At 34.7% G+C, this 25,344-nt stretch overlaps 1 protein-coding gene and 1 pseudogene across 7 annotated transcripts in view; one reads left to right on the top strand and one right to left on the bottom strand.

Annotated features, from left to right (window-relative positions):
* Ythdc1 (YTH N6-methyladenosine RNA binding protein C1) overlaps positions 1–22,383 on the top strand; it is a 30,027-nt gene extending 7,644 nt beyond the window's left edge. For 2 of the 7 annotated variants that reach the window (XM_055629290.1, XM_055629288.1), the window contains 16 exons: positions 2,158–2,259; positions 2,794–3,122; positions 3,236–3,665; positions 6,784–6,873; positions 7,336–7,389; positions 7,932–8,026; positions 9,171–9,279; positions 9,370–9,487; positions 13,100–13,184; positions 15,161–15,327; positions 17,749–17,831; positions 18,979–19,015; positions 19,088–19,151; positions 19,250–19,312; positions 20,731–20,865; positions 21,412–22,383. In XM_055629290.1, the coding sequence (XP_055485265.1) occupies positions 2,158–2,259; positions 2,794–3,122; positions 3,236–3,665; positions 6,784–6,873; positions 7,336–7,389; positions 7,932–8,026; positions 9,171–9,279; positions 9,370–9,487; positions 13,100–13,184; positions 15,161–15,327; positions 17,749–17,831; positions 18,979–19,015; positions 19,088–19,151; positions 19,250–19,312; positions 20,731–20,865; positions 21,412–21,636 (2,186 nt within the window). In that variant the 3' untranslated portion in view covers positions 21,637–22,383. The remainder of the gene's footprint in view (positions 1–2,157; positions 2,260–2,793; positions 3,123–3,235; positions 3,666–6,783; positions 6,874–7,335; positions 7,390–7,931; positions 8,027–9,170; positions 9,280–9,369; positions 9,488–13,099; positions 13,185–15,160; positions 15,328–17,748; positions 17,832–18,978; positions 19,016–19,087; positions 19,152–19,249; positions 19,313–20,730; positions 20,866–21,411) is intronic. The other 5 variants (XM_055629289.1, XM_055629292.1, XM_055629294.1 and 2 more) reach the window with 3 other exon arrangements.
* LOC129692798 (39S ribosomal protein L11, mitochondrial-like) lies at positions 13,942–14,513 on the bottom strand (annotated as a pseudogene).
* Positions 22,384–25,344: the final 2,961 nt, after the last annotated feature.

The following is a 25,344-nucleotide window of genomic DNA, read 5'->3' as shown; positions in this document are numbered from 1 at the left end:
TTTCTCATTGAAATGAGTTATTTCATAAAAAGACTTGCTTATTTTCACTGACCTGCCTATTTTTTTGGTAGTTTTTACTGTTTTCTATAACTGATTTCATCTGTTTGTTTGTTTTTGTTTTGAGACAGGGTTTCACTGTTTAGCTCTGGCTGCCTGGAACTCGATCTGTAGACCAGGCTGTTCTCGAGCTCCTATAGAGATCCACCTGCCTCTGCCTAGCCTGATTTCATCCTTTCAAGACTATGTAAAGAGCTTTGAGCAGTCATTATTAAACATCTGCCAATTTATTTTGTTTTATATTTTATGTGTATGGGTGTTTTATTTTATGTCAGCACCTCATGCATACTTGGTGCTCACAAAGGCCAGAAGGTGGTGTTGGACCCCCTGGAACTGGCTGGAGTTAATGGATGATTGTGAACCATCATAATGTGTTCTAGGAGCTGAACCCAGATCTTCTACAAGTACAGTATATGCTCTTAACCACTAATCATCTCTCCAGCCCGTAACCCATTTGTTTATTTAAAAAGAATTATATAGAGTCTAAAATGTACTTGCCATCAATTGGGTCTTCAGAGATCTTTATGTGAAAACACATTAGATGATATGATCCTTTTTATTCAACATACTTTGATTTTTCACTAATCTTCATTTTAGAAAAGTGAAGTACAATTAAATATTCAAAGCACGCAGAGAAGTCAAATAATCATGCTAATAACTAGTTTTCTGATTTTTCAAAAATAGAAAGACAACATTTTTGTTTTTTGTGTAATTTTGCTTCTCTATTTATTGTGTTAGTAGTTGTAGGTGTCTTTATGCTGATTCTTTTCCTCTGGTAGGAAGAGTCGTGCTTAATCTATATGTGGACTCAAATTATTAACCTCACTGTGCTTTGAGTGGGCTTTGTTGTTTACTATAATTGTTTCATCAGGTTTTATGATGTTTTACAGTTCCTTACCAGTGTAAGTTTGCAAAGATATTTTTATACTGCAAGATTTATCATGTGTCTTGAGCTGTAATATATATACTGCATACTTGATTTAAGTTGGTATTTCTATATATGTCTAAGATTTATCTTCCTGTTGGTTTGAGGATAGGAAGACGTAATTGAATTCTAAGTTTGGGGGATCATGGACTATGCCAATTTAGATAGCTGCTTTTCTGACCAAGTAAATCTCTTTTATTAGCAGGTTGCAAATATTTAGGCTACAGTACAGGATTTAATTTGCTACGTATCCCAGGTTGATGTCGATTTTGAGAACCCCCTACTCAGTCTCAGTAGCTTTAATTCTTAAACTGTTTTAATGACAATTTCAGGTAAAGGAATTATAGAAGTAGTATAAAGAAATTTTGTATACTCAACTGTATTCTATAAATTTTACCATTTGTCACATTTGTCTTTGTGTCAGTCTCATTTTCTCTATGGCAATTGTTTTACCTTCAAGTTAAATCTGCCTTCAGTGAATATGTGGGTATATTCATAGAGGCATGTAAGTGTGATACATCTTTGGTCCTGAGTAGTTTTTTCAAAGCATACTATCAAAACCACAAAATTAATACTCAAGCCGTACATGGATTTCACCAATTTTCTCAGTTAAGCCTCAGATACGGCTATATTAATCTGTCTCGTTTCCTATAGCATGAAGTAGTGGGGTTTGTTTTTTTTTTTTTTGTTTGTTTGTTTTGTTTTGTTTTTGTTTGTTTTGGTGTTTCATATTAGACATTCAGATTTTGCATTTTTGGATGTGAAAATCAAAAAATACTACTTTTTCCTAAGCGGTTCACATTTGGAGTTTTTGTGATAGTAATTTGTGTCCTGGTGATACTAACTTTGATTACTTGATTGAACTCTTCCCACTCTTTTAGTTGGTTTGATCCTTAAGTAAAACCCCTTTGAGGGTTATGAACACTCTTAATTACTCAAAATAAATGCTTTTTAGTATGTACTAAAAGTGGTGCATGCCTGTAAATCCCAGCACTCCAGGAGGCAGAGACAGGTGGATCTCTGTGAGTTCGAGGCCAGCCTGGTCTAGAAAGCCAGTCCAGGACAGCCAAGGCTACAACACAGAGAAACCCTGTCCCGAAGAAAACCATGAATGAATGAATGAATGAATGATTAATGATACTGACCTTATTTCTAATTTTTATATTTGCTTGCAGATGGAGAACTTAATGTTTTAGATGATATTTTGACTGAAGTACCAGAGCAGGATGATGAACTGTACAATCCAGAAAGTGAACAAGATAAAAATGAGAAAAAGGGTAAGATTTCTATTAGTGTCTCTTAAAGTTTACAGTTCAGTTTCCTAAGAAAAATGTTTTTGTAATTGTTCCTTGGCACTTCATACCAAAAGCCCATAATAAACTATTCTGCATAACAGACCCCAATTGGTGTGAATAAAAGTACTCTTAAGAGGCTGGGGGAATGATTTAGCATTTATGAGCACTTGCTTTTGCAGAGAACCATGGTCAGACTTAGTGCTTCCATGGCAGCTTTCACTTAGAGGAGATCCTGCACCCGCTTCTGCAGGCGCCAAACACATCATACACATCCATCGTGCAGGCAAAACACACATGAAGTAATAAAAATAGTATTTAACACTTTTAAATAGAGGCGCTTCTGCAGTTGGAAAGCTATTTTAGTTAAATTTGTTATGGAGTTTAAATATTATAGGAGATATTTTAAAGAAGTAAGATTGTTTGTGTCCTGTATCTGAAGTACATTATTTATACATTTTGATGAAATTAATGTAGTAATGCAAATACTTTTGCATGTCTTTTTAAATTGTTTTGAAGGATCAAAAAGGAAAAGTGAAAGATTGGAATCTACGGATACCAAGAGACAAAAGCCTTCTATCCATTCAAGACAATTGATTTCTAAGCCACTAAGTTCATCTGTTAGCAATAATAAAAGAATAGTTAGTACAAAAGGAAAGTCAGTTCCAGAATATAAAAATGAAGACTATCAAAGATCTGAAAGGAACAAGCGTCTAGATGCTGATCGAAAAATTCGTCTGTCAAGCAGTTCCTCCAGAGAACCTTACAAGAGTCAACCGGAAAAAACTTGTTTACGGAAAAGGGATTCTGAAAGAAGAGCCAAGTCTCCTACACCAGATGGTTCTGAGGTAGTAAATGTTATTGCAGATAATAAAGCAGTTCTTTTTGAGGCTTAGAACTCTTTATTCATCTTGACCTTATCTGTTAATGACTGCTGATTCCCTTTTTCTTTAAACATCAGAGACTGGGGCTTGAAGTTGATAGACGTGCAAGCAGATCCAGCCAGTCTTCAAAGGAAGAGGTGAACTCTGAAGACTATGGCTCTGACCATGAGACCGGGAGCAGTGGTTCTTCTGATGAACAGGGCAACAACACTGAGAATGACGAGGAAGGAGTGGAAGATGATGTAGAGGAAGATGAAGAGGTAGATGAAGATGCAGAAGATGATGAGGAAGTGGATGAAGATGCAGAGGAAGATGAAGAGGAGGATGAGGAGGAAGATGAGGAGGAGGAGGAGGAGGAAGAAGAGGAAGAGTATGAACAGGATGAGAGAGATCAGAAGGAAGAGGGAAATGATTATGACACCCGAAGTGAGGCCAGTGATTCTGGTTCTGAATCTGTTTCCTTCACAGATGGATCTGTCAGATCTGGCTCAGGAACAGATGGATCAGGTACTGTGTTTTTATGGGACAGTTTGTCCTTTTCTTGGGGGGGGGGAGTGTTTGGAAGTGATAAGGGTTGTATGTCATCTTTTATAGTTAGATATAGGTCCCTGAATATCAAAATTTTAATAATTTTGAGTAACATTCACAAATTTTAGTTAGGGTGTTTCCTGGCTGTGAATTGATTTATTTTTTTTTTTTTATTTTTTATTTTTTTTAATTTTTTTTTTATTTTATTTTTCTTTTTAGTTACATTTTGTTAACTCTGTGTCCCAGCTGTATCCCGCTCCCTCATTCCCTCCCCAACCCCACACTCCCTCCCTGGTCTCCTCCCTGCCCCTTTCCAAGTCCCCTGATAGGGGAGGACCTCCTCCCCTTTCATCTGACCCTGTTTTATCAGGTATCTTCAGGGCTGGCTGCAAAGTCCTCCTCTGTGGCCTAACAGACTGCTCCTCCCCTGGGGTGGGGGTCAAACAGCCTGCCCTTGAGATCCTATTAGAAATAGTGATTTATTATATATGAAAGTATATTTAATTTTATAGGTTCATAGTATTTCATCATTGACAGCAAGTTATTCAGATACATGTGCATGTGACGTATGTTCACATGGAACTTTTCCACTAGGACATTTCCATGGTAGGAAGCCCCTTAGTTTTCAACATGTGGCAATTGAGCCATAAACACACGTTCTTTTTCCTGAGACACAAGATTATTTTTTTATTTTATGCATATGAGTTGACTGAGGTAGCCCATAATCTTAGGTACTTGGGAAGAAGATTGTGTGGGTTTTAGGCCAGCCTCCTCCTATGTGTGAGTTTTTGTCTCAAAAGCAAAACCAAAAAGTTTTGTTAACGTGAAGACTCCAGTTATTTTGGAGGCCTGTACAACAACACATAGGAATAGAGGAAATTTTCTTATGGGAATTGTATGTTTTGGGTATTGATCAAATAAATGGGGTTTATTGAAAAGATTAGGACCTGAAATGTTTTTATTAAATTCTTATATTAATCAGCTACTGTAGTAGAGTACTTCATACTACATTGCTTTTTTACAGAATGCATTTTAAATTGAAAGGGTAGCATATCATTTTACAGCAAATCAATAATTTTTATTAGTAGGTTGTTTTAAAAGAGATGCCTATAATTCTGAAAATTCCTTATGTGGAGCCTATTTAAGACACTATACATAGGTATTTTTTTCTTAGGTAATTTTTTGAATATTGCTTGAAAGAAAAATGGTGTCACTGGAATTTTTTGATTTGGATATGCTAGTTTATAAGTACTAGGGACCATATTTAATATCAGTATCACTCATTTTCTAGATTCCACTTTATCCAGTACTTTTCTCAGAATTTTTAGTAATTTTAAAATAACTCACTGATTGGAAAAAGCTTTATTTTGTTAGGAGAGTTTCATTATGCTTTTGATATCTGAGGCTCCGTGTACTTAGAATTAGTGGAAGTTGTTCATATAATATGCTAAAAATTCCTTTCATTTTATTTATTAATGCCAGGCTTGCTGTGCTATAAATTCAGTTGGGCAAAGATCTTCACTGATTTTTTTTTTTTTTTTTTTTCCCTTCCCCTTATATTATCTCTGTGAGGGATTTTAGCTACAAGAATTGTATTATTCTTTCAGGCTAAGGAATTTGTACATTTTTACTCTTAAAAGGTTCAGGGAAGAAAATTTTTAAAAAAAATCACAGCTTTGAAAAAATATGGTGATGATAAAAAACAAACAACAAAAAAACAGCAGAAGTTTAGCCAGTCCTAGAGTGACCCACCTGGCTTTTAAGTTCTTGGTGTCATTACTAAAGAATTTCCAGAATGTCCTTGCTTCATATTAAAAGTACCATGGGCAGTCTCCAACACTTGTATTAGGGCATGTCATAGTAAGCATTAGTGCTTTCAGAAAACAACAAAAATCTGTAAAATACTCATTTACTCAGGAAGAATAGAGCACACAAGTATTGTATTCTTTAACTTAAAGGCCTTTTCTAATTCCTATTTGTAAATCTCAATGAGTGTGTTCTAAGAATTAAGAGAGAAAAAGAATTTAGTTTTTAAGCAGTTAACTGTGTTATAGAGAAGAATACTATATATGTAACCATTGATAATTTCTTTTCAGATTTCCATTGTTTTTACAAAAAAAAATTATTTTTTATATTCCTTTTTTTTTTCTTTTTCTTTTTTTTTTTTGTTGTTGTTGTTGTTTGTTTGTTTCTTAGTTTTCAACACACAGTTTCTCTGTATAGTCTTGACTCTTCTGAACTTGCTTTGTAGACCAGGCTGGCCTTGAACTCAGATCTTCCTCCCTCTGCCTCCCTGAGTGCTGGGACTAAAGGTGTGCGCCATTACACCTGGCTTGATATTACTTCTTATCTCTCAATTAAAGGGGTTTATCATTTTATAACTGCAATGACAAGGGGCATGAGAGCTCAGTTCAGTTTCATTCCTCATATATTTATAAAGTTCCAAATTAAACTTGATATAGATCTTATAAAATATATAACCTGAACCCTTTTCTCTGTACTGAAGATCCCCCATTCTCTTAAGTAATACATGGACCATTAAAACCTTAGTGGTAAATTTTAAGGTAAACAAAAAGAATGAGTGGAAATGGTAAAGTAGAATTGAAGACAGAGAACTATGGAATCAGTATTAGTTATGTTCATATGTGTGTGTTTTCCGATTGGAATGCTAGTTTGAGTACATAGCAATAACACTTGTGATTAAGGTGGTTAATGTAGTTCAAACAAACAGCACGACTTACTACAGTACTCCATGATAGGTACAAAACACATACTAAGTATTATTGAAGAAAATTATATTTGCTTTATAAATTTTCCTCCCTTTTGGAAAAGTTTTTATAAAGCATCTAAGTAAGTACCTGATTTCTCTTTTTTATGTGTTTTTTTTATTGTTTGAAATGTGTGACAGGGTGAAACATGCTATTTAGCAGTATTTTTTTTAAATGAGATGTGAGAAAGTTGAGCAGGGAAGACAAACATGTCTAATGTTGAAGAGCTGAATAACGACTAGATGCAGTACAGGTTCTCATTTGAAATATCTATGTTAGCTTCTTTTATAGTGTGCTATTTTAAAAACTTGTCTGGATTTTTGTTTTAGATGAAAAAAAGAAGGAAAGGAAGAGAGCGCGAGGCATATCACCCATTGTTTTTGATAGAAGTGGCAGTTCTGCGTCAGAGTCATATGCAGGTAACCCCACTTAATTTTAGGATCATAGACTACTGACTATAACTTGCTTTAGAAAGTGTGGAGATTGTAGCTTAGTGTAAATTATTGATGTTCATTAGTACTGAATTTTGCATGTTCAGTGTAATAATTCTAGAGGAGACTAAGCTTTTTCTTATTTTAATCCTGTTCTGTTACTGCTTCAGTGGAATTTTCAATTTTCACATTTTTTTTTCTCTTGGAAGATGATGATTCAGTGACTAGTTTTCTGAGTGGGAGACTGTTCAATAATCCCCCCCAAAAGAAAAAATTCGAACAACTCAAAAAGCAAAACACTCGTACACATTGAGAAATATTTTTGTGTGTGTGGGTGCGTCAAGAAGAATTAATTTGTCTTGAATGAGAATTTTATGTGACAAGACTGTAGAAATTTTGTCTTCATCTATTAAAGCTCAATCTGAACAAATGTACTTTGGCTAAATACAGGTTCAGAAAAGAAGCATGAGAAATTATCATCTTCCGTTCGTGCTGTCCGAAAAGGTATCATTTAAATTTGAAATTGTTTTCATTGCATGCTCCATAAAGTCATTATTTTACCTTATTGGGTCACCATTAATAATTGGTTTTAATGTGGTCATGTTCCGATATATCATGTTAAAGGAGAAAAGCAGTACAAGCTTAAACAGAGAACTGTGCTTTGTGTCTGCTTTCTATTTTAGTTTCTGTACATAGTTATTGGTATATTCACATATTTGGACATGTTTAACAGCATGATAGTCTATGATTAATCTTTAACTGAATCTCATAAAAGTTTCTAGAAGTTAGAGCCATTGTCACATTTAAGCATGGGTCTGATATACCGGAACATTGCTGGGTGAGGCTGCTCTGTGCAGTGCTGCCTCTTTCTCCTTAGTTTTGCTTTATTGTGTTGTGCCTGAGCTTTCTAGGCTAACTGGGTGACTAGAGTTTTTACAGTTTAGCTGGGTTTGGAGGGCTAATTTCGTATAGTTGGAACACCTATATGTGGTAATGTCTATGATTAATGAAAATGGATTTCTTTTTCTTTTTATTTTTTTTTTCAGATCAAACCAGTAAACTCAAGTATGTCCTTCAAGATGCAAGATTTTTCCTCATAAAGAGTAACAACCATGAGAACGTGTCTCTTGCCAAAGCTAAGGTATTAGCATCAGCCCCGTTGAAACAGTACTAATCCTGAAAGGATGAGGTGAAGTGATAAATGAAAACAACCTCCAGTAGCATACGATGCTTTGAATTTCCCAGTTGCCACTCCAGATCTGGTTTGTGGCAAGTAAGGAAACCTGGTAGTGGTATGAATTTACCTTTTTATCTTATTCTAGAAATAACAGTACAGTGTTGATTGCATTTGTACTGTAGTATTTATATTTATATTGTATATATATTAATACATTTATACTGTAATAGATGTTTTGTTGATATTTCATTTTATATTCAGCTGTTATATGTTAAAGTACTGTCACTTAGATTTAGAAAGAAGGGAAAGCCATACCTTTAAAGATGCACTGTATATTTTTACCAGAAGATTTATTAGTTGCTGGAGGATACTGAAGAAGAAAGTACATTTGTGTTTAGCATCAGTTAGTGTAATAGTTTCAGTTTCTTAGCTTAAATTCAGTAATATTTTCAACATTATCAGAGAATGTTCACATTTCTAACCATATTTCAGTTGGTATTGTTTCTAACTTGGGTCAGTGATTACTCAAACAATAAAAAAGAAAGTAACAATAAGCAGGTAGCTTTGCTAGTTATACTTTTGTTTATCTGAAGTTTGTTTAAGCTGATGTAGTGAAGCGCTGAAGTGTAAACAAAAAAACACAGATTGCTCTAAGAAAATGAGAGCTGCTTTGCCTAAACCTTACTTTATCTCTCTGTTTTTTGTTTTTGTTTTTTAAGATAAAAAGTGGTTAGACTTCTTTAGGGGTCTAAATAACTAACAGATCTCTTCAACTTATTTTAAGTTATGTGATTTAGGCACAGCCCTGTTTCAGGAAGACAGACGTTGTGATTCACCTCTCAGTAGTATAGAATAATTGTAGTGATTGATTTAGAATTCCATAAGATCATAAGTTTTTGCTGACAATCCCCTTTAAGTTTTGTAAAGGTGATAATTTCTTCATGTTTTATCAGATAAGTAACTCCCAATTTTTTTAAATCTAGCAAATAAGACTTTTGTTACATCTTTTTTAAATTTCAAATACCAACATAGTAACTTTTACTTTTTTAACACTATAGTTAACAAACTTGTATTAATTTAGTTGGTGATCTTTGCCTCATTTCTATAGGGTGTATGGTCTACATTGCCTGTAAATGAGAAGAAATTAAATCTTGCATTCAGATCTGCAAGGAGTGTTATCTTAATATTTTCTGTCAGAGAAAGTGGAAAATTTCAAGGTAAGAATAAAAGTAATTTGTTATTGGGTATAAAACAATAGTCCCATTAACACTTAACAAAATTATTTTGTGACATTGTTGTTCCCTTAGGTTTTGCCAGATTGTCTTCAGAATCACATCATGGCGGCTCTCCTATACATTGGGTGCTTCCAGCAGGAATGAGTGCTAAAATGCTTGGAGGTGTCTTTAAAATTGACTGGATTTGCAGGTTAGTTACATCAGTACAGATAAAGTTGGCATGTTTTCAAGGGGCAACTGGTTGAGACTAAGGTAAAAGGTCTGTAGTGGTTTGATTAATTTCTGAATCTTGTACTCTTGGGAGTAGGATGTGGTGGTGCGGTTCCTTATTCTTAGACTTACTTGTATTCAAGACGTTAATGTGTTAAAAATAAAAACAAAGTACATTACCTGTTCACTGCCTTTGTAAGCTAATTCATTGTGCTGAGAGGAAAGATACAGTTTTTCTAGCAGATTGCCAGAAAGATCTGGTATATTTTATTACAAAAGAGTTGTCCAGTGACTTTGGGGCTATTCATTGGCACACAGTTTGGTTTTAGGACATTAGTACGTGTTTAATCTGTTTTGTGGTATTTTAAGTAAGAGTAAGACTTAACTGTGTTTATTAGAAAACTTGATTAATTTTTATGACATTAGTTATGTTTTCGGGGGCTGGAGAGAGGGCTCGGAGGTTAAGAGTTACATTACCACTATTTTCAGAGTCCTATCAAATCATTGTACAAAAAAGGCTAAGCAAGTGATAATTTTATGGCATGTTCATATCTATTACATTTAACATTAAGTATCTGAAACTTATAGATCTATTTATAAGTTGATTTTGTTGGGATTCAAAGGAATTAGAAGTGTTTGTTACAGATAAGGAAACTAAGCATGGTGGCACAGGTCTGTAACACTAACATAGGATGAACCTGAGGCAGGAACATCACTGAGTTAAAGCCAGGCCAAACTTCATATTAAGTCAAGACTCAGGAAACTAAACGAGGAGAAAAAAGTTTCTTTTCATGAACGTAGACTGGCAAAAGTTTAGAAACTCAAGAGAGATCCTTCTGCCTCTTATGAAGTGCTGGGGTTAAAGACATGCAGTGCTACTCCTGACTCTTATTTCTTAAAATTACTGTATATATGTGTGTGTACATGTGAGTGCAGGTGCCTGCAGAGTCCAGAAGAACATCAGTTTCGCTGTATCTTGATGGGAGTTAAGCTAGCTGTGAGCGGCCTACTGTGGGTGCCAGGAACTGAACTCAGAATGTGTCTTAACACTGGCCCATCTCTCCAGTCCACGATTTTATGGTTAACTTTCTATAGCAAAAATTAAAAGGCACCTAAATTTTGTTAAATGTAAAATTGCTTAAATAAAGTATCTTTTGTCTCTTATACAATATTTTGCAAAAATAAGTGTCTATAACATGTAAAAACATCATAATTACAGTGCATTGAAATGAGACTTGGTGATGTTGGTAACTCTTTCTTTTCCCTTCCTGGTTTTATATGTGTAGCTATTTAGAAAATAATTTACTTATGTTATAATACAAGCTTTAAATTTTGGTGAGATTGCTCATCAGGTAAAGTTACATCGTCTGAAACCCAGGGACCTAGTTTGAACCCTAGGACCTTGATGGAGAGAGAGTACTGACCTCATACACACACACACACACTTGGTGCCAGAATTCTATGAAAGTTTGATAACCTGTTATTGGTTTAGTTGAAACAGGTTTTAAAAAAGTTACTTTCATTATTGTTTTTTATTTGCAGGTGTATAATGGTAAAGGCCAGAGAAAATATTGTTAGTTGTATCATTGTGAACTATTTGGAGAGAATGCTTTTTTGGGAACAAGAGACAAACATATTTTATAGCAGATTATGTGTAACTTGTATTGATTTTTATAGTTTCAGGTTGATAAATTTCTTAACTTACAAAATGAACTTTGTTAATATTTCTTTTAAATATATTTCTTTACATTGAGTCTTTCTTACTAACTTGCTTTGAACTGTGTTAGGCAAGGGAATTTATGAAGATACCCGAAAATAGTCTAGCCTACCTAGACTAGATAAAGCTTAAGGCAGAAAGGGTTTTTACTTTTTTAAATTAGTAGATGTACCTAGATAAAATATTTTCAGGTTAAGAAAATATGCTTATATATATATAAAAACACTAAAGTTTTATTAAAGTATAATTTCATGAAAGCTCTGGAGGACAGTGGATACTTAACTATTTTGATATTTTTTTCTTCTCAGTCAATTTGAAGGATGAGTTTTGTTTTTATCTACAAATACTATTTACATTAGATTGTCAGAGCTAAAAAATATTATCTCGAGTTCTGAAACCTATTCTAAGGTTGTTGAATCCCCCAATAATTAAGGCATTTTGTAGGCACATTGAAAGTTGGAACTCAGTGAGCTTTTTACTCACTGGAAAGGAGGAATGCTTAAGTGACCATATTGCCATCTGGGATTAGTTCAGAATAAGACTATACCCTATAGTGTTATAGTGAAATACCATTTATTTCATTAAACTTACTGAATAATTTTACTTTCAGTTCTTTGTCATCTATTCCAAATAACCTACTTTTGTTTTTACTTCTTCTAATCCAAACTACTGTTTTGTCACATAAAAGGCTTCACTTTTATATTCTTCTGTTAAATTTGTCCCCCGTAGAGTAAGTCTTCAACCCTTGCATATTTTCTGGTGCACTGAATATTGACAGTGTCAATATGCACTCTTTTTCATTGCTTATCTATTCAAAAGGTGATTAGATCGATAATTCTGTAGTATAGGTAGTGTGGTTTATGGATCAAGGATGATATTTTTAGTATAGCCTAAATATTCTATTTTTCTATGGCATCACATTTGTCTGTTAATATCCTGGCTGAGATAACTAGTATCGCCCAGCAGTGTGCATTCTCTTTAGTTACGGCTGATGGTACCAAAAAAATCATAGCTATAAGTGAGGAATCTGCTTTTGTAGAGAATTTTTTTATATTTGGTATTCTGCTGTTATACTTCTTGTGATTCTGTAAATAAATGTATTTTGTTAGCTGTAGGATTTCAGTTTTGTGAATGTTTTAAGCTTGTAAGAAAAAAAATGCATTGAACAAAGCCAGTTACCAGTGGAGCTCTATCTACTTGTAAAAGAAATGTAGTAAAGTGCCATTTATTTCACCAACTTTGGTTATCTTTTTTCTTTTGTTTTCTTCCCCCTTTTCCCTCTCTGTCTCTGTCTCTCTTTCTTTCTCTCAGTTTTTTCTAGTAAGGTTTTGTTTTATAGACCAGGCTGTCCTTAAACTCATAGAAATCCATGTGCCTCTGCCTCCCTGAGTACTGGGATTACAGGCCAGAGCCACTGTGCCCAGCTCAACCTTGGGTATCTTTTGGCTATTTTAATTTGTATTATAGATTCATTAATTTGGTATTCACTATAGACAGGTAATTGAAGTCTCATTAGTGCTTTTTATTGTTATTTTTTCCTCTAGCTGCCTTGTGCTTGTTATATTATATAAATAACCCATGCTCCACATTGTATCTGTTGATAAGCTGTGCTTGGTAGTTTGAAAGTACTAAATGTATTTTCAACTTGAGTTCACAAAAGTTTTAATTCTTGTTAAGATAAGGAGCTCCTGTATTAGACTTTTTGGGAGAAAAAGGTTTTAAAGGGGCTCTCTGTAGAGGCTTTTATTCCCCACCAGTGTAAGTGTTTCTTTATATTTTGTCAAATTCACAGGTAATATATTTAATCCCTGAAGTAGTACTACACCCTTAAAAGATTTTGCAAAAGAATAATAATTTATACTGTTTTATGTTTAGGCGTGAATTACCCTTCACTAAGTCAGCTCATCTCACCAATCCTTGGAATGAACATAAGCCAGTAAAGATTGGGCGTGATGGACAGGTTTGTTTAATTTTTAAGCTACATTAATCAGCTGTTTTATAGACCTTTATTAAAGGACACTTTAAAACCTTGTCAGAAAGAGACAGATTGTGAAAAATTGAGAAAATTTTGGGTAATTTCTGATTCCTGTGATTGTGACTGACTAGTAAGATCCATTAATATTGGTATTCATATAAATGGTATTTTCACTAATAAAACTGAAGGAAAATAAAAGAGAAGTGGTCCAGTTTTTGTAGTTTTTCATTTTGAATGAATGCTTCATAAATCTGCATCTTCTTTCTCAAGGGCCATACTATTCATGTCTATCATTCTGATTTTAGTATAAGTACTGATGAAGCATACACTTACAGAGTTTTGTAATTTGTAGTATATTTTTGAGATTTTGTCAGTCAGGCACAATGATGCGTGCTTGTAATCCTAGCAGTCTGGGAGGCAGAGGCTTTTGGATCTCTGAGTTCAAGGACAGCCAAGGATACACAGAGAAATTTATTTAACATGTCTGACTTTTTTTTTTTTTCTGAATAGAAATTTGCCCACTTATTAATTAATTAATTCATTTATTTATTTAATTTATTTCTTTGATGGCATAGGGTGTTTATTTAGGTTTGATCCTTTGGCACAGCCATACGTATAGAAGTATAAATCAGGAAACGATAAATCATGCTGCCGTGAAGTGCCTTCCTCTCCTTTGGCTTGGCTTTCTCTGTGTGACCCCTTCTCAGCCTCTTGCTTCAAAATCCAGTGTGGAAGGCTGGGGTCACTTCTTGGCAGCTTCTTTCTGGGCTGCCAAATATGCCTCTTTCTGAGCAGCCAAAAACAAAGCTAGCTCCTTCTGGAAAGCTTCCAGTTCTGCAGTGAGGTCCTTGACCCCACAAATGCCCCGGGAGCGGGCAGAGCCAACAATGGAACAGACAACAGAAGATGGGTACATCTTGTATGTCAAAAGCATCATTCTTAGTTTTGGCACAGGCAATCTCATAGATGTGCTTCAAAGTCACTAGGCCTGCTACCTTTCTCCCTGTTTGCCAGGCTCCCTTCTCAATCCCAGCAGCTGCCTTCAAAAAGTAGGAAATAGTGGGCTGCCCAATCTTGCTCTCAAATGTCCTGTCCGACTTTAAAAATCTTTATGGGCAGGGAAATGCTTTCTTTGGTGTCCTTTGTCTTCTCATTGAACTCTTTGCAGAACTGGTTGATAGAGACACCACGCTGACCCAGGATAGGACCTAGTGGAGGCCCGGGTATAGCTTGGCCTGCTCGCAAGATGATCCAGATAACACCGCTGGATTCGGGCTTCTTGAGGCTCCGAGTGACCCGGCTTAGCTTCGACATGATGTGGGATTTTCAATCTTAGTTCACCTCAGAGAAGCAAGAGCTCTGCTCCGAGTGCTGCCATTTTGGTCCTGCCCATTTCTTTTAATCTGAAAAGACAGATATATACACATACATCTGTTTTATAAAGTTTGCAGATTAAATTGAACATGGATAGTGATTTAAAGTAAATCCAAACTTCTTATGCTTATAATTCCTTTATGTGAAGTTTTTCATATTATTCCTATTGCTTGTGAGTGGAAATGTTGATAATTTAAAGTAACAATTTTGTATAAGCTTGTACGTTAGTCTGCCTCTGTAGATATTTCAGTTCTGATTCTTAGACATACTCTTTCTTCATTGTTGTAAGATGAATAACTTATTTTTATATTTTACACAAATATTTTTTTGAATAGAATGAACTAGAGTAGAAGGAAATAATGTGGTTTTGGTGGCTGCACTTTGGATGAGTCTATACTTGTTTCTACTTTACAAATACATGAAACACTTTGCAAGAGTTTTTATAAACCTGTAATTAATTTGAATCTTGTGTTTAGCCCCCTTGGGAAAGAAAATCTTTGAAGTTGGTGTTTACTTTTGTGCACAAGCAAACTGTAAATCTTTTGAGAACTGTATTTTGTCTGTTAATTGCTGTTTCAATATTCCAGGAAATTGAACTTGAATGTGGAACCCAGCTTTGTCTTCTGTTTCCCCCTGATGAAAGTATTGACTTGTATCAGCTCATTCATAAAATGCGTCACAAGAGAAGAATGCATTCTCAGCCTCGATCAAGAGGACGTCCATCCCGTCGAGAACCAGTCCGGGATGTGGGAAGGTTAGAAACGTTCTTTGGACTGATAATAGGCACATGTATCGGGATAACATGATGGAGGAATGTGATTCGTCAAAAGTTTGTCCTGCGGTAAAGAAGAAAGAGAAAATCCTCAAATCAAGCTGCATGGACTAGTTTGTGGCTTCATTGAGGATTTCACATGGTCACCTTGGTCTCAGTCATTTTTCAAGAGGAAAATGGGGATCTTTCCTAATGCAGAAAAAAATTGCTAACAAGTGATGACCAGTTTAGACTAGATAGTGCTCTGATAATACAGTACGCAAGTGAAATGAGGTAGGCATTTTGTTGCTAAGAACAGGCTAGAGAGGAGGAAGAGGAGGAAGTCTGTATTTGCAAAAATTGTTAATATTTTATAAAAAGCCTTTTCTTTCAGGTGTGTCTCTGGATAAGCCTTATCACATATGGGACTTTTATAAAGGATCACTAATATTTTTTGAGAAGATGACGCCTCACTTAGAGGATAAAATGTTTTAAGTTATTTCATGTTCAAGAGGAGCATTATTGGGACTGTTTCCAATTTTGTCACCGTGATGTGTTAACCCCATTGCCACATATTCTGTAACATGTGCCCAGTGAATTCACACATCCTGCTGAGCTTCTGAAAACAATAGGTTCTTTCCAAAGGGGATCAAGTGGCCCTGGGAGACCCGGCAACAAACCAAAACGAAGGGCTGTTGCTGTGTCTGTTTACAACTTTTCCAGATGCTGGCAGTACCTGTGGACTTAAAGTGTTTTTTAGAGGATCGCCATGGTTATTGATCACTACCTTATGAACTAAACAGCATTTTCCAGGAAAAGGGGGTTTAACTTGTTACAGAATTGGAGAGAAGTCTTTGAAAAGAACTGATTTAAGCCCTTCTACCCAACACCTTCCCCTGTATAGATTTGCATACAGCTAAATCTAAAATATTCTACTAAAGACTATTGGATGTGTGGTTGATGGGATGAAACCTTTGGTTAAGTTTCCTTTGGTGGAAACAACCTGTGGTAGGTACAGATAATCCAACAAGAGTCCCATTTCTTTGAGCTTAAGAAGGACTTTGTCGAATAGGTAGGAGGAAACCTGGCAGAGCCCCTTACTTTTGGCCTAAAAGGACTGATCACCAAGATGTCTTTTGGAGTTTTAAGCTAAGAGATTTCCAGTGCAATACAGTATATACAAATGAAGTTTTTCCTCAGTTTTGCAATGGACTGCAAACTATACTTATAACACCACTCCACCTTCTCTCAAGCCTGCCAGGGCCTCCATTTATGTATGTGGCTTACAGTCAGTAGTTGGACTACTATATGAACTGTTACTATCATGTTTTATACCGGTCGTAAATGCACTCCCCAAACTACAAGAAAGCGGTATGTTTATGAACCAGCTTTTAATTTTCTTAGTACTATTTATTGTAGATGCAACTGTTTCTTTTCTGTTGGGGGGGGCAGTACTTGTTTTTGTTGGATTTAACTTTGCAGTTTGAGTTATTTGTTGCAAAAGTTAATATTCAATATTTAGAGAAACAGCCGGAAAACTTATTGATGCCGGGTTATTATATGCTATATATTTGAAACTAATAGTAAAAGGATATTCTTATTCCCTTAAATGTTTTGGAACTTTTGTTTTCCATTTTGTTTAGTTCTTATTAAATGCTAAGTGTATCTTATGTTGTATTGTTATGCTAGCTATCAACGTTCATGAAAGACAGTGAAAAATATTCCTCTAAATTAACAGCACTTTCTAAAGTTAAACTTAGAGTTAGTTTTATGAACTGTTAACTACATGAGAAGTCATGAGAGCCATTTTACAAGGCATTGTCTGGAAAATTATTCCTTAGTTACTAATGTTATTAAAGAAGGTAAATGTTACTAAGATTTAACTTTTCAAATAACATTTTCAAAGCTTTCCTGTTAATGTGAAACTTTCTGTATAATCATATGAAAAGTATAGTTTTGTGTGAAGCACAGGTATCATTTAAGACATCTTGATTTTGTTTAGATTGAATCTAAATTTGCAGTAGTTATATAAATTTTAGACTTGAATATTGCATAATTTCTGGTATGGTTTTCCTCTGTTTTCACCTGAATGGTGACATTTGGGAAACTTGGACTTGTTAAAAGAACTGCTCATATATGCTTAGACCACTAAAATGTGGTTTGCAGGTTTGAATTAGATAATCCTTGAGGTTGTCTCATAGTGTGAAATTACAGAGAGATCCACTTCAGCAGTGTGTAAGGTTTGCCTTTGAGGAATTAAGATTTAAGAATTTTAAGTTGTTCACCCCCCCCCCCCCAAAAAAAGGCAATTTTTTTAAGGAAGCCGTGGGCTATTCTTTGTACTCAACTCTGTCAAACTCTTGCTTTGCTGTTTGTTTTATCAGCTGTTTTTGGTTTAATTTCTAATGTGTCTAATTTGTGTAGGCGTCGACCAGAAGATTATGATATTCATAACAGCAGAAAGAAACCAAGGATTGACTATCCCCCTGAGTTTCACCAGAGACCAGGTTAATATTTTATAATCCTGAAGATTATTTGATATAAAATTATTAAAACAACAAAAATACATTTAATAGGTTTAAAAGTACAGAACATCTAGGGCATGACCAATTTAATTTAATCCTTAGGATATCGTTACTAGTTTTAATTTGTATTCTTCTACTGTTTTTAGCTTGTTCAGTCTATTTTAGTGAGTCATAATTTATTAGTTACCTGAAATTGCTGCCTTTGCATAACTGGAAAATTTTGAAAGTTTTGGAGAACTGGAAATTGATGGAGTGCACATATGCTCATTTTTGTAGCTTTTGCAATTTTTTGTCCTTTTGAATCTTCATGTGTAAGATGTAGAAAAACAATGACCTATTTTTTTATGTACTTTCTGTTCCCAGTGAATGCGCAGTGTTTCCTGTAGTATGCAGCGTTAATTGGAAATCAAAATAGAAATTAGGCCTTTTTAAAAAAAATAATAAATTGGTGCCATTTTGGAGAGCAATGGTAAACACTTGGCGTGTCATCCAAGTGTAAATTTTCAGTTAATGTTTTCATTGGGATTAAAGAAGGGATATATTTCAATTATAGTCACTAACACACTTATAAAACTCCCTAGAATTTGGTTTTGGTTAGCAGTATAATCCTAGTGTTTTGTAAAAAAGTAGCTTCATAGAAGCATCTTTTTCCCTTAAAGGAGGTAATTGTGTTACATTAAGACAGGTACTTTCCCCAGTAACAGGGCCAGTCAGGCATTTTTATATATTAGTTTGTTGGATCCTTCCTAAAGGAAACTGGGCATGGAGCAGATACTTGCTTTGTTATTTGATTCTTGGAATATACATACGTTCAGTTTTTCAGCTTTTGCAATGTTGTGCCTTTCTGGGTCTTCATGTTTTAAAACTTAGCTGTGAGTTCTCAAGGTGATAGGTCATCATTCTTTAAAAGCCATTCTGCTGCAGTGTCCTCAAGCAAGTTCACATGTTACACTCATGTGCCATTAACGCACATGATACATTTGAAAACCTCTGTAGTAGTTAAAGGGTAACATCTTTTAAAGTAAATTTTTCATGGGAAGAATTGAAACAAGGGTAAGAAAGGCTTAATGATAATGCCATAGTAAAAACATAAAAATTTGATTTACTAAAATGCTTGATGTTTGAACAGGGTATTTAAAGGATCCCCGATACCAGGAAGTTGACAGGTAAGTTGGGTTCACTCTTGCTTAGCTTTGAATTACATTCTTGGAACTAGTTTGTGAATTACCTGAATTTAGTTTCACAAATCTTATTCCCAACAGACGATTTTCAGGAGTTCGCCGAGATGTATTTTTAAATGGGGTAAGCATTTAAATTTTACATATTTAAAGTTAGGACCTGGTTTGTTTTGTATTCCCTCGATTTTAATTTATTATTGACAATATCATCTTTTATTTTAGTCCTACAATGATTATGTGAGGGAATTTCATAACATGGGACCACCACCTCCTTGGCAAGGAATGGTTTGTATTGCTCTATTTTTGCATTACTCTATTCCTAAAGAAACTGAATAATGAAAGAATTTAGTTGTTTGTTTACGCTCGTTATTATGGGCTTAATATAGATAAATACAAGGCATACCATGGTAATGGTTAGTATAAGCTTCTTCCTGGGTGTTTAAATTTATATTTTCATCTTTCTCCCATTTTTCTCTAACTCTTGGACCAAGTTCCATAATAACATCTGTTACTTCATTCATAAAATTCAGTGGCCATTCATTTCTTCTTTGGCTTATCAGATAGATACTGAGTAGATTGTGCAAGGAAGTATGCTTGCTTTGCATATATGTTGATAAATGAACATTATGACCATCTCATATAGTTTAATTTTCAGTCAGATAGTGTCAACGTAGGATTGTGCAGAAGATAAATTGACAAAATTCACGTGAAGTTTTTAATTGTACCTGATGTGATAATTAGTATAAATTTAAAATAAGACTGGGTTAAGTTTTGAGATCTAATTTTCTGTTTTCAAAGAAATTTGATGTTTTAGTATATTCTGAGATGGTAATAACACCTAGAAACATAGTTTCCAAGAAGTAAGACTTGGTAGCTGAAATACCTCTGCATTTCTTGTTCGTCATTTCATTTTTAAATGCTGTTAGGTGTCTTCTTTTTTTTCTTTGGTTTTACTTCAAGCGTAGTTTCACACTATGTTACACATACAGATTAAGTTTGAAAATTCTTTTGAGTCTGAAATACTAAGATGAACATGACACTAAAATAATCTATCATGTGTCCTTTATTTTATAACTGTACCTTAAAATTACATTAATTATTGGTATTGCTGTGGCCATGTGCATGCCACATATATAGACGTATGAGTCCTAGGGATTGAACTTGGGCCATGATGCTTGGTAGCAGGTGTTGTTTGTACATACTGAGCCATCTCTCCATATTGAAATAGTAAGTTTCATCAGGTCTTGGATTTTATTTTGGAAAGAGATTTGTGAGTAAATGATTCCAGAACCTGAGGTACTGCAATTGTATCCCAGCTGTGTATACATTTTTTTGTTACAACCTTTTCTGTAGTGTGACTGTAGGCTGGTTGCCTAACCTCTTGGTGTCTGGCTTTCTTTTCTGTAAATTTTGCATTGAATGTCAAGAAAGTATAACATGCTTAGGGATAGTGCTTTGATTTTAGTAAGCACCATGTGTTTTTTATTTCTGAATTTAAATGATGCAAGTAGCAAGGTAAAAACATGTTTTTGTTATACATGTTTTGATTTTAACAAACGAAAAGACTTTTGGGAAACACTGTTTTTAATGTATATGAATAGTAATGGTCAAACTGGGGGTATGATTTGGGAACAGGCGTTCTGAGAGTGGATATGTCTATAAGGATATTTGATAGATTTTTATGTAGATCTTTGTTTTTTTAGCCTCCTTACCCGGGAATGGAACAGCCTCCACACCATCCTTACTACCAGCACCATGCTCCACCTCCTCAAGCCCACCCCCCTTACTCAGGACACCATCCTGTACCACATGAAGCAAGATACAGAGATAAACGAGTAGTAAGTGCACAGAAGGCAGAGGTGTGAGGGGACTACTTGGAATTTCTGTAGGTGAATTATATGTGGGTACATAGTAGATTTGATTTAAATTTTCTTATAGTTTATAAGATTCCCCAAAATTTTATTTACTTGAAATCCTTAAATTACTATTAACAATGAAGAAGTTGTAAGAAAATGTTAGAACCACAGTTCCTAGAGTTTCACAGTTTGCTGTTTATTTTGTAGAATTAAAGGTGTGTTGCATAAAAGAAGATACTAAGCATAATTGCTAGTATGTAGGCTTTAAAAAGGAATGGAGTGAGTGGTCAGTTGATGGTTATGACTGAGTGGGTTATTATTATGTCTTACTAAAAGAATCAGATGGAAAAGTCTTCAATTGAATGGGAAATTACAGGAAGACATGTAAATTCTATTTAGTGCTGATAAGCGTCACATTTGCATTCCATGAGTTCATGGTTACATTTTCTGGTTTTGCCAGACAACTGTAAGGACTCAAATTTCATGCAGAGTTTTGCTTTGCTGACCCATTTCCTCTTTTTTTTCCAGCATGACTATGATATGAGGGTGGATGATTTTCTTCGCCGCACACAAGCTGTTGTCAGTGGTCGGCGAAGTAGACCCCGTGAAAGAGATCGGGAACGAGAGCGGGACCGACCTAGAGATAACAGAAGAGACAGAGAACGAGACAGAGGTCGTGATCGAGAAAGAGAGAGGGAAAGAATATGTGATCGGGACAGAGACCGAGGGGAGAGAGGTCGTTATCGAAGATAATGTGCTTTTGGAAGCACTGATTGAAGATAAAAAATATTGTATTTTTTTTTTTTGTGTGTGTTTACAAGTAGTAAATTTATTTTCAGCTGTCTACTTAAAGCTCATTGTGTAGAAGGATTTATTATCACCTTTGTTCCAAGCATGCAGTAGAATAAGAACTGGAAAACTCAGATCCGCCAAAAATGCACAGTTGACAGTTGAGTTACACTTTTATTGGGGCAGATTGGAACAGTCCAAGATTGTAGATATTGATTCATTTTCCATAAATGTTCTTTTTACGTGTATTCATCCTAGAGTTATTTTGTTTGTTTCTTTTCTTCCTTTTGGATCTTGATCAATAACTGCCATAGTATTTTGCTTTGTTTCTACATGTAGCTGCACATGGTTCAGTAAAAATAATGCTGCTATCAAGAAGTATGATGGTTTGACTATATGGCAGTGTTGTAGCAGTCTTTTGGTTTCTCCTCTTCCCTCTTTTTTTAAACCTATAAAGTCACTTTTTCTTTTCTTTTTTTTTTAGTCTTCAATGATGAGAGCAATATTAAGAAGACATTGCTATCTAATTTTTAATCTTTTTAAATAAAAAGTTCCTATGTTCAGTAGCATGGTTGATGCTGTTGTTTAGCCTTCCTTCTAAACTGTACATTGGCTTGGAATGTTCAAAATTTGCGTCTGTGGCAGCAGAAGATAACTCCACATTCAACATTGCTACTGTTTTTTTGTATGAAATAAATTGATAAAGATTGACACTTGCTTTATTTCCTTGTCTGGTTGCCAGTTTTATAGTAGATAAGCATAATAATACGTTCTCTATAAAATCCCATGGAGTGGGATTGGGTTGGTGATTTTAGTTCACTGTACATCTGACTTTTGGATCCATATTAGGCTTTTTTGTTACCATCTTCTGCAATTGGATTTTTTATATAGTTTTCTTAGTCTTTAGTATTCTCACATTTTTGTCAATCCTTCCTTGTAACAATTCTCTAACAAAGTAAACCACACAAGAAAAAGGTTTTATTTTCTTTTACATTTTAATTTCTTGATTTGAACCTTACCTAACCTGGGAACATGAATTTTGGCAGGTTTTTGTTTGTTTGTTTGTTTGGGGTTTTTTTTGTTTTGTTTTGTTTTTTTTTTTTTTGACAGTTTCTTACTTAGAGTTCATGCAAAGTGAGCACATGGTTTTGTGTTTTGTGTCTCCTTGTAAGCCAGCAGAGAATACAAGATCGTCAGTATTTAAAAGTATCATTCTGTCACTTTTAACATACCTTCCTATACAGTCACAATTCTGTTTACTGGTGTCAGAATTAAAGCCTGTGGATTCATTAAATATGTGCAGGGATGATAGGCTTGAAAGAATATTTAACTCTTAAGAATCCGGGATTGTAGTTCTGGTATTGTGTGTAATTAAACAGCTAGTTGGTGATGTTAAATTAAGTCATGTTACTCATTTTCTAATTCTTTGATAATTTTATATGCTTAGATGATAAATTCTGTTCATTCCTGCACTTCCCTGTTGTCCACCTGTCTACTTTCCTCACAGGTCTCCATCTCACTTTCACATCTTTTCATTTTGGCTTAGGGACCCCACTCAGCTTTTCTATTTCTTGTATAAGTTCCATTATAGTAATGTTTACTCTTTTTCCAAGTCCTTAACCACCAGATACTTTCTCTAAAAGCAATCACCAGAAAATGGCTTTTGATTTTTCGAGACAGGTTTTTTTTGTATAGCCTTGGCTGTCCTTGCTTTGTAGACCATCTGACCTCAAACTCAGATCCGCCTGCCCCTGCCTCCCTGAGAGCTGGAATTAGAGGTATGCACCACTGCACCTGGCACCAGAAATGCTTTTTTAAAAATGAAATCAATACTTTTATAAAACATTAAATTTCCTGATGGTAAAATGGGATTGTAAATAACATAGAACACATAGGTTCAGGGTAAAATTACTCAGTTTATATTTCCATAGAAATTACTTCATTTACTCAGTTTATATTTCCATAGAAATTACTTCATTGCTAGTGAAAAAGTAAGTAAATCTCTGAAATGATGAAATACTCATACTGATAGTTTTAAGCATTTAACTGTTTTCTTCAGGCTTCATTAGTCATGACTTTCCTTAAATGCTTTGTTAGCATCTCCTGATGGCTAACATTTCTAATCCCAACAGAAAGTATTCCTGAGGCAAAGGATTGCCGGCAGTTCATAGGCAGCCTGGGTAGTTTGAGACCATGTCTCGGCCCTCAAAGTGTTGAGTATTCTAAAAGTTTTTTTTATTATTGAAACATGGTCTTACCAGGTAGCCCAGCTGTCTTGGAACTCAATTCTGTGAACCAGACTGGTTAAAAAACTTGACATCCACATGTCTCTTTCACATTTTGGGATTAAAGGTGAGTACTTGCTTGCTTTAAAATCTTTTTCAATGGACAAAAATTTTGTTTACGTTCTATATGTATGCATTATTCAATGGTTCAATTGTAGTTAGTAATCATTACCTCTTAGTTGCTGTCTTTTGGAGGAGAAAATTTAACATGTATTTAAAAGCTCAAGCATATAGCATACCATCTTCACTGATGTGCATTGTATCCATCAGACTTGGTAAATGTTCATCTGTTATCACCCTCTAGTCATGGAGGTCAGTTTTCTTTCAGATTTGACAAAGTGAGATTATGTGGTATTTGTCTTTTATATAGTCTAACAAGAGGCGTCAGTGTTTTAGTTTGCAAAAGGCTCTTAATGGTTCAGAATTGTGAGCTAAGTTTAATTATATCCTTGCTTTAGATTGAAATATTTACATTGGCAAGCAAGTAGTTTATGAATTAGCAGAAGTGCTTTATTTCTATTGAATGTGTAAGGAATTAGAAGTTGAAACTTTTGAGTCCAAAATTAAGTGGTTTTTATGGCATTGTGTTAAATTCTGTATTTCATTACTGTAGAAGTCTTTTCCTCCCCCATAATAACTTAATGAAAGAATATAAGGACTTATAATATTTAAATTCTTTTCGTTATTTCAGTAACAATTTAGATGTGTAAAGTAGTCATACAGACTTTCTTGTTTGTTTTAGCATAAGGTTAAGTTCCTGTTGGTATTTCTGACTTAACAGAAAAGATCCTTTTGCTAAAGTGTTCATTTAAGAACTCTGACTCTTATACTGAAGATACCTTTAGACATTCCTTTAGGAGACTTCTAGATGCATTGTCATAGCTAAATGCACACAATTTGAGGTGTTTTTAGAAGAGATTCCACTAACAGTAATAATAGTAAATTTGCTGATTTCTTGTAATATAGCCACCTCATTTTTCTAAACTTGTTTGAGTATTCTTCATATGCATTATGAAGTCAAGGAATATCCACCTTGACTTCTGGAATGACCAATACAATGATCCTGTTTTCTTGGGAACTCAGTTTTTTTTCTTAATCAGAGCTTGGTTGAGGACTAGACAGTGTATAGTCCTTAGGCAAGCGAGATGCTGTGTATATCAGAATTGCTGGGAATGGTTTATTTGCTCTGAGGACATAGTAGGAGCTACATGAATGTAAAGCCTAAGGAATTGGATAAAGATAATTCCTAAAGAGAAAAAGCTCGAAGTTCATTGCAAAATGGAACAGAATAAAACTTTTTTGTTCTCTTGAGTCTTTCTGAATCATTGGACACAAAGGCCTTCTAAGTATGGGCAGAAACAGAATCAGGTAGAATTTGGGAAGAGGT

Source organism: Psammomys obesus, unplaced genomic scaffold, assembly GCF_907164565.1.
Source record: "Psammomys obesus unplaced genomic scaffold, mPsaObe1.curated_primary_1811, whole genome shotgun sequence".
In the NCBI taxonomy this organism is placed as follows: Eukaryota; Metazoa; Chordata; class Mammalia; order Rodentia; family Muridae; genus Psammomys; species Psammomys obesus.
This window is presented reverse-complemented; position numbering and strand designations above follow the sequence as displayed.